The 17,795-nt window shown below is 52.7% G+C and overlaps 1 protein-coding gene across 6 annotated transcripts in view; it reads left to right on the forward strand.

Annotated features, from left to right (window-relative positions):
- Positions 1-17,795, forward strand: part of LOC112546380 (ecto-ADP-ribosyltransferase 5-like) — a 77,400-nt gene that overhangs the window by 5,088 nt on the left and 54,517 nt on the right. Inside the window, exons 3-4 of one of the 6 annotated variants that reach the window (XM_075919668.1) lie at positions 10,078-10,792; positions 16,077-17,607. The exons of 2 other annotated variants lie outside the window; for them this stretch is intronic. In XM_075919668.1, the coding sequence (XP_075775783.1) occupies positions 10,078-10,792; positions 16,077-16,222 (861 nt within the window). In that variant the 3' untranslated portion in view covers positions 16,223-17,607. 3 more of the 6 variants (XM_075919673.1, XM_075919669.1, XM_075919670.1) reach the window with 3 other exon arrangements.

Here is a 17,795-nt window from a genome sequence, read left to right on the forward strand (position 1 = left end):
CCACTATGAGGGGCCATGGTTGGGGAACCCTGGGAACAGCTGCTGCCATGTGCACATGTCAGCTGATGGTCAGGGCAGTGCATGTGTGTGTGTTACACCCAAGTCTTCAACTGCTGAGACACAAGGCCCCGTCACAGTGGGCAGTCTAGGTGAGACTGATGGGCGCGCCCCAAGAAGTTTACAGGGAGAGCTTATTACACCTCAGATTTCAGCTGCTAGGATACAATTACAACAAGTAAAATGGTTAATATAGTATTTACAATAGAGTGAAGGAAAGGAGTTAACGAAAGTCCTAGGTGTTGGGCTAGCCAATCTAGCTATGAGGCTTTTTCGTTCTCAGTTACAGCGTGTATTATTTTAACAGCGCCCTTTATAGCGAATGCATCTTGTTTAATTTGTAAGCAGCAAGATTGGTTAATTATCGCACAAACTCCCCCCTGCTGGGCTAAAACTGCATCTAAGGCTATTCACTAATGCCTTCTCCAACTCAGCTACTCCAAGCCAGGCAGGAATGTGCAGGTGAACTGGTGAAAAATCTATAGGGCGTTCTATAAGGGGGTTCAGGGTGAATCTTCTTGGCATCCAGTGCAGGAAACTTCCAAGGTTAGTGAGACCAGGAGCCATAATGTGGGGGTATACAATGAGCCCCCCAGGGGCAGCGTGCCCCAGTGAGCAGCGCCCTATTTAATTCAGTGGCAGATACTTGTAGGCTTTCTGCCTGCAAATGAAAAAGAGTCCTGGCTCTTCCTTTAGAATAGGGGAGCAGGGTCCCTTATACCACCCTGTTCCAGTGGGTCCTTTCTTTGGGGTATGGTGGGTAGCACAGTAACTATCATTAGCGGCTGTGCAATGCAAGGCAAGCAGCAAGTCCTGTAGGACCTGATCTGCTGCAAAAAGCTCTGTCCTAGCGCACTGGTTTGGGACCGGTGTTAGGAATAATGAATAATGACTGAAGTTTAGGGGAATAATGGTAACATTGCTAGATAGTGGTGTGCCACCTTGGGAGATGTTATATCCCCAGCACCTTAAGGGTTTTTGGTGGGTTGCACTGGGATAGACATCCCAGACTTTTAATTTATACGCTTCCCTGGAGGTTCCTGTTATATACTCCAGAGGTTGACCCCATAGTGTAGGTTGCCATTGTCCATGCCACCCCCAAGTTCCTTTCCCAGAGCCATTCCGAAGATCCTGGTGGCCGGGGTCGCTGTCGTTGAACCAGGCTGGTCCCCATCTGAGGATGTTGCTCTTGTTCCACTAGCTGTTCATGTTTAGAGGAACAAATTCAATCCCTAGTCCTGTGGAAAAGTTCAGCAGTGTACACGTCCAACAGTCCATGGCGCCAGTTTGGATGGCATTCTGGAAAGGGTGTCTGGGAACGGCAGAGGCTGCTGTGGCCACAAGGAACTTTACAACGAGTCCAAACATCATACTGTCGCTCGGATCGGGGTCTGCCACACAACCAAGTTTGATTCTAAAAAAAAAGCACAAAGTCAACCGGTCTTGGATACAATCCAAGCCTTAGTTATAGTTATTGGCATCCTTCCAGAACTTGAGGTGGTCCATATCCCTTTTCCCTTATAAGTTTGGAGAACACGTGTCTGTATTCCAAGACTGGGGTGTTTAATTACAACGGTATTCCCAGGAGCATATTTGGGAGCCATTATTTGATTGTATTATTTGGGGTCTTGGGAGGAGTGCTGTTGAGCGGTTTAGTCCCTTGATGGTTGACAACCCCGTTGCTAATTGGGTCGGGTAGGCAAAGCCGATTCCCGAGACAATCTCTACTCCAGTCAAAACATATTTCCTTCTCTGTCTGGTGGAGGGTAATGGGCCAATGTAATCAATTTGCCAGTTTGCCTAATACCAGTTTTAGCAAGGAGGGTGGCCTTGTTCACTAAGCCTCATACCTCCTGGTCCTTTTTCTTAAGCATATTCCTGAAAAATCTGAGAGTTGCTTTAACTCTCAGTACCCATCCTTAAGGGAATCTAGCTCTGTCTGGGTACTGAGGGACATGCATTTCTACCTCTCCACTTCTGCAGCAGAGGCTTTTACATTTTTGCAGTTTCATATTTGCATTCTTATAGTCAGTCAATTTGAGGAACACCTCATTATAGGTTTTCCATAGAAGTCAAGCAGCAGCTGCTTCCCTCTTCATTGGAGCCAAAGGTTTACATATCCACAAGTAGTTAACCAATTTGTCTTCTAGGTCTGAAATTGTATGGACAGCAGCTAACACTTGATCAGATCAAGGGCTATGCCCGAACCTTTGCAAGATTTTGTTCAAAAGGGGTAACATCCTTTACAAATGCCAATTTCTCAGTCTTCTCTCTGAGAGCCTTCTTAAAAGACTGCTTACATTTTAAACATTTTCTAGTATACCCAACCTCCTATTGGGACTAAAATAGCAATACTAATACCTCCTTTTTTTTCTTTCTTTCAGGGGATAAGGCAACACGCCACATTTATTGAACATACATAGATCAATCAATACTTATCATATGCATATGATATATACATTACACTCATGTACTCTTACACACCCACAAGCACACTCCGTCTTGTTGTCACCAAAGGTTGCTCCTCCTTTTGTATCTGTTCTCACTTTTAGCATTGTGCAAACATAAATCCTTTTGGATTCTCATTTTTATGTTTGACTTCTTTTTCCCATCTTTCTTTCTGGACGGCTACAATTTGAACTTTCTGATCTCAGGTAGTTTGCTGATCAAACTTAGCTATTACCCGCAAAGCTTCTTTGTGCTGCCAGCTAGGGCATTTGCATCACAAAGGAAATTACAACCTGTTGTGGCTTCTGGAGCCTCCACAGCATTTTAATTTGTTTGCAGTTTTACCCCTTCTACAATATACATGGCACATCACAGGAAAATGTGCAATCTTTGTTTACAACACTACTTAGCCACATTAAGCTTTGCATAGGGTATAACTCTTTCTTTATGCTTACAGTTTTCCTGTACCTTTTATTAAACAACTTGGACTGAAATGGTCTTACTGAAAGTAAACCAAACCAATTTGTTTTAAACCTACAAACAAGATTATTGGACCTTGAAAACCACATTTATTTACACTATATATATGTATATTTACACACAGATACACATACATTCTCTCTGAACCTTTCTTACACTATTTCTACATAGCTGTACAACAATTACATTCCCTTTTTATTCATTGGGGTAGTTAAGTTCCAATAGAACTCCCACCTTTTAGAGTTCTTTTGGCAGTATCTATAATCAAATGTACAGATTTGAGTCAAATTTGCCTGGATTATTTACAGACATTCCTTTGGAAAAAGGGCCCATTTTTCCTTCAGAATGGCTGCAACCCCCATTCCCCATATGCTCTGTGTCACGCCTGCCTGTGATGTGACATGCACGACACACGCACTCATGCCCTGCCGGGCTCTCCTTGCCCTTTCTGATTGGCCGTGTGTGCTGAGCCCTCTCCTCCAGCTCTTCCCTTCTCTCGCAGCCTCGCCCTTCCTGCCCTCCCACGTCCCCCTGTCCTGCCTTTTGCTACGTCCTTGGTCTGACCCAGCTCCCGCCAGGGGCAGGTCATATGTTCAGTTCTACACATGCCAGCAAAATGGAGTCCTCCATACAGCACGATCTCCCAGGCGTGGAGCCTGTGAAGTCCCATTATATGGAAGTCGCCATCAGTGTCTATCAGATGGTATCTTCCACGCGCATTTGGAGGTTGGATGGAACCTTCCCACGGGCTCTACCAGCCCTGGAGTGTACAATGCACGGCCGGCTTACGGAGATGGCCCCCCGTAGCCTCGCACTGAGGTAAACAAGGGTGGTTTCTAAATATTCCTGTGGGAGTTCGATTGGGATCTGAGTCCCTCCTGGCTCCCTCCCTTCTATGGCCCTTGTTCCCCCTGCTACATCATCCCTCTTAAAGTGCCCCTTCCTGCCTTTGGGTATGTCTACACTACAGCACTAATTCGAACTAAGCTAATTCGAATTAGTGCATCTAGACCTAAAACTAATTCAAATTAGCGTTTTGCTAATTCGAACTAGCATGTCCACATTGAGTGGATCCTGAACCGAGGTTAAGGATGGTCGGAAGCAGTGCCAGCAGGGCTTCAGGTTAGGACTTAGAGCGTGGAGCTGCTGTCTCAGGCTAGCTGAGGGCTGTGCTTAAAGGGACCCAACCCCCACCCCGGACAGACAGTTCTCAAGGTTCCCCGCTTGCTTGTCTAACTCGATGAGGGACAGCAAAGCAGTCCTGACTTGGAGTGCCCTGAGTGCCCACACTCGGCACATCACAGCACTCGGCCATCAGCCCGGCTGCACTTGCCGCAGGCTGCCATCCGGGGGGGTCATTCGGGGGGCTGTCAGGATCCAGGAGGCCCTGCATGAGAGCATCGCTTCGGGTGTCAGGCCCTGTGACTTTACTGTCCCTGCGCAGGAATCCTGTGAGTCTCCCAGGCTCAGACGAGCCCTGGGCTACAGGAACCAGTTACCAGTCACCAGTGTATCCATCATGCTCACCCTGCAGCTCCAGCTGAATTCAGGCTCCTGCAATTCATGTTTTCTGGAGTTGGTGCTCGGTGGTGCATCTCCCTCCCTTTCCTTAGAGCGTTCCTTTTTCAACCTGCCACAGATCTTCTGATCACCTGCCCTCCCAGCCCTCTTCCTGCTTGGCTCAGAGCCAGGGGCGGCCCTAGACTAGCTGCCAGCAACTGGCACCCTAGGCGAGCCATGTAGTCGGCGCCCTCCCTCCCTCCCCAGCCCCAAGGGCAGATATAGACTGAAGCTTTTGGTTCTGTGGCTGGAGAGAGGGGGGCTGGGGATGGAGATCTGTGGCTGAGGACAGGGGAGTGGGGAGAGGGAACAGGGTGCCAGTGGGAGGAGAGAGTCCCCTGCACCCGCCTCCTCCCAGGAGAGACTGCAGCTTGTTTTTCTCTTCTCTTTTTCAAGCTCTTTTGGGGGGGGTGGTTTCAAGTGTTCATCACTTTTTGTTTTTTTGGGGGGGGATCAAAAAGCACCTGATGGTGGCAGCAAATTCCCCCCAAATCTGGATATTAGGATTTGGGGGGAGGGGGAAAGTTTTTGTAACCAGTGCTTGTAGAGTCAAGGTTTTGAAGCTCTCTTGCAGGCCTCCACTTCTGTATGCATCGTGCCAGAGTGGGAAACAGCCTTGACAACACCTCAGTGGCCGAGGCTGCAAACAGCATTGTTCAGTTATTACAGGGAAACTACAAATCCACTGCACACACACAGAGAAATTGTGGAACCAATTGCCTAGCAACACCCTGAGGAGTCCGTTTATGTGTCCCATCCCTTTCTCCCAGCTTTCATCTGCCTTGTCTGTTTAGAGCTCGACTCCGAGGGATAGAGACCATTTCTTAGGCTACGTCTACATTGCACCGTTCTTTCAGGAAAAGCTATTCAGGAAGAGATTTTCCGGAATAGCTTATTTCAAAATAGCGCGTCTACACACAAAATGCATATCGAAATTTAGCTATTTAGAAATAGTGTGTCCGCATTGATCGGATGCTGACTCGCATTTAAGGCCACCCAGAAGAAGTGCAGGCAGGGCATCAGGTCAGTAGTTACTTCGGGTGGCTGTTGAGGCTCATGCTTAAAGGGAACCCCTGGACAGCCGTTTCTCAGGTTTTCCTTCTTGCTTGCCTACCTCTCTGAGGGATAGCCAAGCATTTTTTCTGCATGCTCTGGTGGCTTTGCTTCAGGGCACCACAACACTCTTTGCTGTGGATCTGGAGCTGCCTCCGGGCAGTCTTCAGCTCTTGCAGCTTTTGCTGCAAGTCATGTAGCAGTTTCTGCATGTAGCCTTCCAGGCTCTGCAGGAATCCAGCCCTTGGAGACCCTCTTCGGATTTGTGTGGGCGCAGCTCCTGCAGCTGAATCCCGGCTGCCCGGCCTTGGACACTGTGCCCCGCCATCTATGGCGTCTGGACACCCGTGCAGACTGGTGGGTCCACAATGTTCTGGAGCGCTGGGGAGACCAACAATGGCTCCAGAACTTCAGAATGAAGAAGGACACCTCCCTCGAGCTCTGTGAGTGGCTCGCCCCTGCCCTGAGGTGACAGGACACGCACATGAGATATGCCATCACCCTCCAGAAGCACGTTGTCATCACCCTCGGGAAACTCTCCACGCTGGGCAGCTACCAATCCATGGGGAACCAGTTTGGCATGGGGAAATCGACCGCCAGGGTCCTGGTCATGCAGGTATGCCATTCTCAGGCTATTGTCCTAGGAGCGGGTTGGAAGGACGGAGTGGGCTTCCCTAGAGAAAGGGGGTTGGGGCTGGTGCAAACCCCATACCTGGGAGATTTTTTTCAGTCCCACCCTCACCAAGCCCTGCCAGAAGTGGGTGTGATTGCAGGGGGTTGCTCCTGGTGAGTGGGAGAGAGGGGAATAGAAACGGGGATGGAGGGAACTCAGAGGCACCCTGGAACCCCTGTGATTCTGTTTGTTTGTTTCCTTCTGCAAGAGGTCAGGGCGATCAACACCATCCTACTGCGTAGTCTTCCACCTTGGAGATGTGGACACCATCATCGTCGGGTTTGCCGACATGGGCTTCCCCAACTGCAGGGGGCTATCAACGGGACCCACATCCCCATCCATGCCCCAGACCACCGGGCATCTCTATACATCAACTGCAAGGGATACTTCAGGCTGTGACGGACCACCAGGGACAGTTCACTGACAAAATGTCACGTAGTCGGGGAAGGGGCACAACACATGTATGTTTTGGAATCTTACTGTGTTCCATAAGCTGCACGCCGGAACTTTCTTCCCCAACCACAATACCAAGGTCGGGGATGTGGACATGCCCGTCTGCCTGGTGGGGGATGCGGCCTATCCCCTGAAGCCTTTGCTCATGAAGCCCTATACCAGCCACCTCAACCCCTCCAGAGAACTATACAATGCCAGGCTAAGCAAGGCCTGCATGGTCGTGGAGGGCGCCTGCAGCTGTTTGAAGGTGCGCTTCAGATGCCTCCTCACTCGTCTGGACCTCAGGGAGCACAACATTCCACATATGGTGGCTCTGTGTTGTGTTCGGCACAACGTGTGCGAGAGGAAGGGGAAGGTTGGGTGGGGGGTGGAGGTTGACCGCATAGACAGGGCCTATGAGCAGTCATGCATAGCTGCCATCTGACAGGCCCATCAGGAGGCCATGCTCATCTGGGAGGCCCCGAGGGAAAGTTTCTCCCCTCACTGCCATCCCTTCACTAACCCCTCCCTTCCCTCCTTCCCCCCATTCTGAATGAAAAAATAAAGGACACATTTGTTTCTGAAAAACTAAAACCTTTGTATTTTTAATGTGGGGTCAATTAAACTGGGGAGGGAGGGGGGAAAAGAACCTGGGAGAGGGGAGGACAGAGGGTGGAAGAAGGAGGGTGGTGAGAACCTTGGAGGAGGGAGCTGGAAGGGGGATGAAGGGGGAGGAAAGACTCAGGGTTGGGGCTGGGAGTCGTGCCTGGCTTTGTTGCTCTCACCACCGTGGGAGCAGGGGCCTCAGTATCCACATCTGGATGGGGAGGGCATGGAGGGAGAAGCAGGAGGGGGAGTGGGAGCAGGAGCTACAGCAGGAGCGGGCGCAGAAGCTGGAGCAGGAGCAGGACAAAGGAGGGCACATCTGCATACATGGAGCGACCCTGTGCAAGCCGCTCCCACCAGCTCTCCTCCGTGGTTGGTCTGCTTCAGGGACTGGAGTGCTGCCAGGTGCTGCCGGTGGAACTCATCTATGGGACAGTGGCGCCTGCGGAAGCCTCGGGGCCAGGAGGCTGTCCCAAGTAGTCAACGCCCCTTTTGCAGCTGCTGCAGCTGTGGAGAATAAAGAGAGATGGTCAGTCATCCCAGGGAACACTGTTCCTGAAGCCTTATCCCCATCTGTGAGCCAACAGCAACCGTTCTCAGCTCTGTCACAGGCGATGTGCTTGGAGCAAGGCCATGTGTGCTCTGGCCAGTGGGCCCAGATGTCCCCAGGAGTGGGTGCTGCCCCGAGACTGTGGGCATGTCATAGAATCATAGAATCATAGAATAATAGGACTGGAAGGGACCTCAAGAGGTCATCGAGTCCAGCCCCCCGCCCTCAAGGCAGGACCAAGCTTCGTCTACACCATCCCTGACAGATGTCTATCTAACCTGTTCTTAAATATCTCCAGAGAGGGAGATTCCACCACCTCCCTTGGCAATTTATTCCAATATTTGGCCACCCTGACAGTTAGGAATTTTTTCCTAATGTCCAATCTAAACCTTCCCTGCTGCACTTTAAGCCCATTACTCCTTGTCCTGTCCTCAGAAACCAAGAGGAACAAATTTTCTCCTTCCTCCTTGTGACACCCTTTTAGATATTTGAAAACCGCTATCATGTCCCCCCTTAATCTTCTTTTTTCCAAACTAAACAAGCCCAGTTCATGAAGCCTGGCTTCATAGGTCATGTTCTCTAGACCTTTAATCATTCTTGTCGCTCTTCTCTGTACCCTTTCCAATTTCTCCACATCTTTCTTGAAATGTGGCGCCCAGAACTGGACTCCAGCTGAGGCCTAACTAGTGCAGAGTAGAGCGGCAGAATGACTTCACGAGTTTTGATTACAACACACCTGTTGATACAACCTAGAATCATATTTGCTTTTTTTGCAACAGCATCACACTGTTGACTCATATTCAACTTGTGGTCCACTATGACCCCTAGATCCCTTTCTGCCATGCTCCTTCCTAGACAGTCGCTTCCCATCTTGTATGTATGGAACTGATTGTTCCTTCCTATGTGGAGCACTTTGCATTTCTCTTTATTAAACCTCATCCTGTTTACCTCTGACCATTTCTCTAACTTGCTAAGGTCATTTTGAATTATGTCCTTATCCTCCAAAGAAGTCGCAACCCCACCCAGTTTGGTATCATCTGCAAACTTAATAAGCGTACTCTCTATCCCAATATCTACATCATTGATGAAGATATTGAACAGTACGGGTCCCAAAAACAGACCCTTGAGGAACTCCACTTGTTATCCCTTTCCAGCAGGATTTAGAACCGTTAACAACAACTCTCTGACTACGGTTATCCAGCCAATTATGCACCCACCTTATCGTGGCCCTATCTAAGTTATATTTGCCTAGTTTATCAATAAGAATATCATGCGAGACCGTATCAAATGCCTTACTAAAGTCTAGGTATATGACATCCACCGCTTCTCCCTTATCCACAAGGCTCGTTATCTTATCAAAGAAGATGTCTGTGTGCCATGGGTGGGAGTGTGTGTGTGTGTGTGTGTGTGTGTGTGTGTGTGCGGCTTGCCCCCCAGGATGCAGTCTAAGTCTATGTCTGTGAAATAAGGGCAGGTGTGGAGCTCTGCCCCGGAGCAGGAGTTGCCCTCCCTGGTCCTGGCGTATGCCTGGTGGAGCTCCTTTACCTTCATCCGCACCTGTTCTTGGGTGTGGATGTATCTTTTTGTGGCCAGGCTGTTGGCCATCAGCCCATAGACGTCCACATTCCTGTGTCTAGTGTGGAGATCCTGGAGGTTGGTCTTGTCACCCGAAGCCTCAATGAGGTCCAGGATCTCCGCACCAGACCAGGAAGGTGCATGTCTTTTTCGGCCCCTGGCAGGCTCCTGGGACCTGTCTGACTGCTCCCTGGAAGCAGTGGAGGGCTGGGTGGGAGCGGCAGACTGGCTCATTTTAGGGGTGTAGTGAATCAGGTGCAGCTGCAGGCTGGCTCAGAGCTGTCAGGCCTGTTGCGAGCCACAAACTCTTTCTTTACACCTATTACACCTATTACTTTTCAGGAAGAACGGCATTGTGCAAGAGGGTTTTTCTTGCGCAAGAAGGGGCAGTGTAGATGCTCCTTCTTGTGCAAGAGCCTCTTCTGAAAAAAATGGTGGCTCATTAGGTATGCAAATGAGGCTCAGCAATATTCCACGCTTAGCCTCATTTGCATATTACTTGCGCAAGAACCCGTGAGTGTAGACATAGCCCTAGTGTGCTTGTACAGGGCTGAGCATAAAGGGGCCTTGCTCTTGGGGGTGACCTCTCAGTGCTATTGTAACACCAATGCTAACGTGACCATATGTCCCATTATTCTCCCAGGCACCAACAAAGAGGGCACTAGACAAGATGCCTCATGCTTTTGATGACCAATACATAGGATGTGCTGAAGAAATGGAAAGAAGTGCATCTGAATGGCTAAAAGACGAAAAGTCAAATTCCGCATTATTTCATGTTGTGTGGATAAACGCAACAAATAAATGGGAAGAAGTGAAAAGAAATATTCCTCTCCCCAGAAGCTTTCAGGATGAGTATGGAATAGCCATAGTCGCCTATACTAACCGCTTCAATAGAGGATTAAATGAGGAAGTGAGGAAGAATTGGGAATCTCAAGCTGAATACAAGGTCAATTTCAAATTCAAAGCCTTTCACTATTATTTGACGAGAGCCTTGCAGCTCTTACGTGGGAAGTGCGATGGGATGTACAAACAGACGGTGTACCGGGGGGTTCCCGATGTTGAATATCATTTCAAGGGAATGGAATCAAATCCTATCAGGTTTGGACATTTTGCCTCTTCCTCTCTTAACAAAAAAGTGGCTAAGGAATTTGCCAAGAAGGGGTCATCTGACACCTCCACATTTTTCACCATCCACACGTGCTTCGGTGTTGATATCAGTAAATTCTCATACAACCGATCCCAAGAGGAAGTGTTAATCCCAGTCCATGAGATGTTCAACGTGTCCCAAGGAGATGACGGATTCGTCCTCCAGAGCACAAACCAGACCTGCAGCTACTTTAACTGCGCGTACCTGGGCAGTGAGTACTGGGCTGAACAGGCGAAATGTTGGGGGCGGGGGGGGCGGTTTGCCGTGGGGAATTTAAAACCCCTGGGTACTGTGAGAGATGACAAGAGGGTTGCTGGACTTGCCACCAGGGCTGAGGGAGACGGGCTGCCATGACCCTTGCAGCTAGCAAAGGCTCAGGCCGGGGTGGGCGGACACTGGGCCCCAAGCGCTCCCTGAGGACAGAGAGGTGCCTAGACACCATGGTGAGGGGCTCACTAGAGATGGGGAAGGCCCCAAAGCGCTGTGAGTTTTACACACACACACGCCCCCTACAGGGCCTGGCAGAGCAGCTGTGTCTCCTTAGATAGGGCCCAGCTATGCCGTAGGCTACAGGCAGGGAGCAGGCAGGTGGCCTAGTGTGCAGGTGGCACGTTATTTAGGGCAAGCAGGGCTAGGGACAATAGTGAGGAACATCAGAGAGATGTGACCAAGTTGGGTGAATGGGCAACACCACGTCAGGTGACATTCACTGACAGGCAATCAAGGTGCCGCCCGTTGGGAGAAACAACGTCACTGGGTTGTTAATAAGCTGGGCCAACTCAGACAGAAACCAGGCCATCATCGTGGGAAGGTCAGTGCCAATCTATGTGAGACAGCCTAAGGAGTGGTGGGATGGAGAATTATGTGAAAATTTTACAACATGATTATGGGAACCCATGGGGCAGCCTTCACTGGGGTACTAGCTTGGATCTGATCACACTAGCTCTAAAAGTGTTTACATGATTTCTACAGGTGAGTCTGAAATGGTTTAATTAGCAGAGGGGACACTCATAAGAGGAACATGATGGAAACAAACATAATAATAAAGGAGACAGTGTCAGATCAAAGAGCGCCATTTTCCCTTTCTCATAAAACATGAATAAACTGAAGGCAACATATTTTAACTAGTAAACGGGAATGTTCTGTTAGATAATGTAGGGTAAACTTGTGGGACTCATTGCCGCAAGATTTCCATAAGGTCATGTGCCCAGTAGATTAAAAAAAAAAAAGAAGTAGCCCTTTATATAGACAGAATCACCACAGTTATGTTACACAGGATAAAACCCCCCGATCCTGCACCCCCGTAACAGCCAGAACAGACTCCGCCAGCCAGTAGAATACAGAGGGTTTATCGCTTCTCCAGGACACAGCACAGCACAGACGTGACGTGGCTACAGGAGTCAGGGCCAGGATGCCTCGGACCCCTTGGGTTAGGGGGTCCATCGCCCCCTCAGCACTCAGCTCAGTCTGTTCCCTTCATGTTTCCCAGCCAGTAACTGCCTCGCTCCCAGACCCTGCCCCCCAGCCAGGTGGCCGTCTCCACCTCCCTTCCTTTATCTCTTCACTGCCCCCCTCTCCTCCCTTCCCCCCAGGAAGAGCTTTGCTAACTGCCCAGGCTGGGACTAGGTGTCCGGGCCAATCCACATGTGGGTGAGTCAGTAGAATTGCACATCACAGAGCAGGGGAACCCCGGGTTACAGAGCAGACAGCCCCCCCCCCCCACTACGTCACATCTCTCCTCCCTCCGAGAGTGGACTAAGCGGGGTCACTCTGCTTGTGACCTGGGGAAGTTTGGGCCCCCTGCCAGGTAAAGCAGCAGCAGTGACATTGGCGCTCCCCTTGGCTTGGGCCTGCCACAGCGCTGCCCTGCAGGAGCTGGCTCCCCCTTGTCCAGCTGCTTGCACGGCTTTGAGGGGGCCAGTGTGGACCCACTCTCTCTGGTCGTACCAGCCCTTTCACTTCCCTTGGGCTCTGCCCAGGGTCTCTCTGGCCGGGCCCATGAGCTCAGCGAGCCTTTCCCGGAAAGCCAGGACATCCTCCATCCCTGACGCTCCATTTGGGGCAGCCTCCCCCTTCCATGACTCTCTCAGCAAGCCCAAGGGGTCCTCCCCTCTTCTGTACTCTGGCTCAGTCAGGGAGAACCTGGCAGACCCTCAGAGTGCCTCCCGGTGTGCAGACAGCAGGGGGGCAGGTACTTGTCCCAGTCCTGCAGATACCAGTGGACGAAGGCCTCCAGCACCTGCTTCAGGGTCCCCTGAAACCTCCTCACCAGCCCGCTGGGCCAAGCGTCATACGCCGGTGCCCAGGTGAGCCGGGCCCCGTGCTTCTCCCACAAGCACCAGAGCAGGGCCGACATGAAGTGGGACCCCTGGTCCGTGAGGACCTCCTTGGGGCACCCCACCCTGCTGAAAAGGGCCAGCAGTGTGTCTGCCACCATGTCTGCCTCGATAGAGGACAGAACCATGGCCTAGGGGCAGTGGGTAGCCAGATCCACTGCTACCAGGATGCATTTGTTCCCCATCTGGGTGACCTGACCGACAGGCCCCACTATCTCTATTGCTGCCTTCCAGAACGGCTCCTCTATAAGGGGCCTCAAAGCAGCTTTCCTCCCATCTGGGGCCTTTCCCACCCTCTGGCAGGAGTCGCAGGACCAGCAGTACCGTTGCACAGCTGCAAATGTCCCCGGCCAATAGTAGTTTCGGAGCAGCTTCAGCCAGGTGCACTGGATACCCCAGTGCCCCGCAAATGGGGTGTAATGGGCCAGATACAGCAGCTTGCAGCAATACTTTTGGGGGACTACCAGCTGCCCCAGACCCCTTCCTTCCCAGGGAGAAGCCATTCCCGATACAGGAATCCCCACTCCCACAGCATCTCCCCAGGGGCTGATCAGCATGGAGGCCATCCTGGTCCCTCAGCATCTGTAAGGAGGGGTTTGCCTGCACCTCAGCCTGGAATTCCACATCTGGGGCAGGAACAGGGACCTGTTTCCCAGCACTGCCTGGGTCCGGGCCTCTAGCCCTGCTGGGCTCCGTGTCTGCTGGGATGGGCCCTTGAGCCCCCTGCAGGGAGCCCTTCCCCGGGTCAGGGTTGCCAGCCCCTCGCTGGCTCTGGCTATGGGTGGTGACAAGGACCCTGTGGGATCCATCTGGCCATTCCTCTAGGTCATTCCCCATCAGCACCTCCATGGGCAAGTGTTGGTACACCCCCACTTCCTTGGGGCCCTCCTTAGCCCCCCCATTTCAGATACACCCGGGCTACGGGCACCTTAAACGGGGTCCTGTCTATGCCCCTCAGGGTCAGCTGAGTGTCAGGTACCATATGGTCTGGGGCTACTGCCTCAGGCTGAGCCAGCGTCACCTCTGCCCCTATATCCCAGAAACCCGTCACCTCCCTGCCATCCACCTCCAGGAGCCCACAGAGGCTGCCCTGCCCTCACCTGGTACACGGAGAAATCTGCCTCCATAAGGTTGGATTTACCAGGGGAGGTGCACTGAACGTCCTTCCCCCCACTCTGAGCTGAGGTTTGCCTGCTGGCCCCTGCCTCTAGGGCAGCCTGCCCTTCCCCCAGCTCCAGCCAGTTAACCCTGGAAAGTCTTAGGTTGGGGGACCTGTCCTGGTGGCTGGTGCACTTAAGCCCTCTTGTGGCCCCTTTGCCTGCAGTGATGGCAGGTTAGGTCGTGCAGGGCCCTTCGGGTCAGCTCCATCCGGGCCCTGGCTGCTCCTTGCCTCTTGGGCTCACCCCGTAGGTGATTTCCTCCGTTGCTCAGCTGAGAACCAGTCCCTGCGCGATTCCCTTTCTCTCCAGAACTCCCGTTCACACCCGGACTGGCTGTCTGTGAACGCATCTGCCAGTCTCCTGGCCTTCTGGGGGTCCTCTGGCCTCCGGTCCTTGAACCACAGCCTCAGGCTGGGCGGGCACGCTTCATAAAACTGTTCCAGCATCATCAGCTTAAGCAGATCCTCTGCGGTCTGGGCTCTAACCCTGCACACCCACTTGCAGCAGTATGCGCCAGGTGGGAGGCCATATCTACATAGATCTCCCTGGGCCCCTTCTGCACCCCCCGGAACTTCTTCCTGTACGTCTCAGGGGTCAGGCCAGACTTGTGCAGCAGCGCCTCTTTGACCCATTCGTAGTCACCCGGCTGCAGATTCTCCAGTTGATTGAACACCCCTGAGCTGCTGCAGCTGGTCCGCTGGGGGGATGTGGTGTAGTTCACAGGCCCACTCAAAGAAGCTAAGGAACCTTTCCATATCCCCATTTTTACATTGGGCCAACACGAGCTTCTCAAAGTGTCTAGCCTCCCCGGGTCCCCGCCACTCACCACAGTCGGGGCCCCTTGGCTTCTCCGCTCCGCCATGGCCAGCTCATGCTGCCGCTGCCTCTCTTAGTCCTCTACCTCCAGTTCCTTCATCCGCAGCTTGATCTCCAGCCACCGCAGCTCTGCCGAGATGGACCCTGCCCTGGATGGAGCACGGCCTGGTGGGCGCCACATCTGTCTGGAAGACTCCAGCCCTCCCTCCAGTCTGAGGGCCTGAGACACTCTCAGGAGGTGTCTGGCTGCTCCTCGCTGGGACAGGATCCAGGCCCTTAGACTGGTCATTCTCTTCCGGCTGGGTAATCAGCTGGGACTTGGTTGCTTTCCCTATGGCCAGGCTCCTTCCTCTGCACAGCCCCACAATGTCTGCCTTCAGGAGCTGGGCGTAGGCCATCTCCCCGCTGATCCCCAGGTTGTAGACTCACCAGTCAAGTGCTGCAGCGCCCCATGACGCCCAGGAATCGCTTCACTCTGCCTCCAGCATGCCTGGCTCTTGCAAGCCCCTTCCTTGTGTTGCACCTTGTCCCTTTCTGCTGGAAGTTCAATCCACGGGGTGCAGTGCATCCCACCCCTGACACCACTGTGATGGCGCATGGGGGACCCCCCGATCCTGCACCCCCGTAGCAGCCAGAACAGACTCCGCCAGCCAGTAGAATACAGAGGGTTTATTGCTTCTCCAGGCTACAGCACAGCATAGACGTGACGTGGCTACAGGAGTCAGGGCCAGGATGCCTCGGACAGGTCCATCGCCCCCCCTCAACCCTCAGCTTAGTCTGTTCCCTTCATGATTCCCAGCCAGAAACTGCCTCCCTTCCTGACCCTGCCCCCAGCCAGGTGTTCGTCTCCGCCTCCCTCCCTTTGTCTCTCCTCTGGGAAGAGCTTTGCTAACTGCCCAGGCTGGGACTAGGTGTCTGGGCCAATCCACATGTGGGTGAGTCAGTGGGAATCGCACATCACAGCGCAGGGGAACCCCGGGCTGCAGAGCAGACAGCCCCCCCACTACGTCACAGTCGGTAGTTCTAGAATTGTCCAGTAGGGGATTTCTTGCAGCTTCCCGTGATGCAGCCTGTTGGTGGGATCCAGTCTGACAATTACCAGGTTTCTATGGACACAGTAGAATGAAGTTGAAAATTCAGCCTGGGCAGATCCCATGTCACTGACCCTCTGTTTGTACCATAGGAGAGAAGAATAAAACATGTGTTAACAACACTGGTAAGAAACAAACTTTTCCTTTGCATTGTTTTGACAATGACTTGCCCTCTGTGCTGAAGTGCAGAGCCAGGAGCAACCCCAACGGGCAAACTTGTCACATGAAACCAGTTTAGAAATAAGTGGGTTTCACTATAGATTCTGTTTATTTATCCAGTTTTTGTCATGACTGTCTTGGAGCAGCTTCAGGTCCCAGTGAATTCTGTGTGCTGTTGATTTCAGAAAGGAAAATGTAGGGAGAATGGAGCACTAAATATTCATCTTCACTCTTCTGTACTATAAGCTTAACACGCGTTCCCTAACCCAGCAACCCTCCTTCTCAGAACGAGGCCCCAGGGGAAATACACGTATCCACTGAAAAGACCAAACAGCTGTTTTTCCAGACCAGGTCAGAAAAATCTCGATGAAACATTTTCTCATCAGAATTTTGCAATAGCAATGCCTAGGAGTCATGGATCCCAAGATCTCCTGTGCTCCTGACTCCGGGACAGCCGGCTTGGTGCACTGCCCCAGGGCCGTGTGTGAATAATTTCAAAATTTTTGGTTTTCATTTCACTAGGGGGCAATGTCCCATACTCGTGACACTCGCCAATGCCCCTGTCTGTGGGGGTAGGAAACCCTGGCCTCTCACTCCCCCCGGATGCTGGGAAGTGTCTGAGTCACACCAGCCCCAGCCTCCCAGCTCCCCACCTCTCTAGCCACTGGGGCCGTGCCAATCCCTGTGGGTAGGTATACATGGCTCTCCTCCCAGCTACCAGAGAGGGCTGGGACTTGGCCTCTTACCCCTCTGGACCCTGTGGAGGGGAGAGGAGGGCCAGAGGTCACACCAGACCCAGCCTTCAGGAAGGGGGGGGCCGGGGGCCATGCCAGACCTGACCACTGCAGAGGGGAAACAGCAGACAAGGCCAGCTCTCCACCTGGATGCTGGGGAGGGCCCAGACTGCACCAGCCCTGGCCTCTCAGGTTCCCCCCGACCACTGGGGATGGGAGGGTGAGGGCTGGGGATCGTGCCAGCCCGGCCTCTCTGCCCCCTACCTCTCTGGCTGCTGGAGGGGGGGGGGAGCAGGGGCCATGCCAGTCCCAGTCTCCTCCAAAGCTCCCCCATCCTTCTCCCCAATCACATCCAGCTCCAAGCCTCTTGGTCCCGCCACCCCCCCTCCCTGGTCACAGCCCTGGCCTTTTGGCCCACCCCACCCCTCATGTTGCTTTCCATATGCAGCCAGCCCCAGCCTCCCCCCCCCACCTCTCTGCCATCCATCCCTCTCCCGGTCGCAGTCAGCCCCAACCTCTCAGCCCCCCTATGGCCACTGGAGCAGGGCCAAGGCTGGGCCAGGAGGCGGTAGGGGCAAGGGGAGCAGTTCCTTGCTGCGCTCGGGGCACCAATGCTCAGGGACCCAGCGAGGAACTGCTGCCTTTGGCTGCCTTGAGCCAGGGCCAGGAGCGCTTAGGCCACCTCCTGCCCAGTGCACCAGTCTCAATTCCCCCTCCCCTCTGCGCAAGATTAGCGCGCCTGCACCGGCTTCCTGTGCCGGAAAAAAGCGGCAGCCATGTTTATGCAAATGAAGCGGGGGGGATTTAAATCCCCACTTCATTTGTAATTGCAATGTGTCTAATTTGCATCCCTTTTACGGAAAAGGAATGCAGTCTAGACACAGCCGAGGGGATCAGACGGTTTGAGTATGTGGAGTA

This window comes from Pelodiscus sinensis, chromosome 1 (genome assembly GCF_049634645.1).
Source record: "Pelodiscus sinensis isolate JC-2024 chromosome 1, ASM4963464v1, whole genome shotgun sequence".
Classification (NCBI taxonomy): domain Eukaryota; kingdom Metazoa; phylum Chordata; order Testudines; family Trionychidae; genus Pelodiscus; species Pelodiscus sinensis.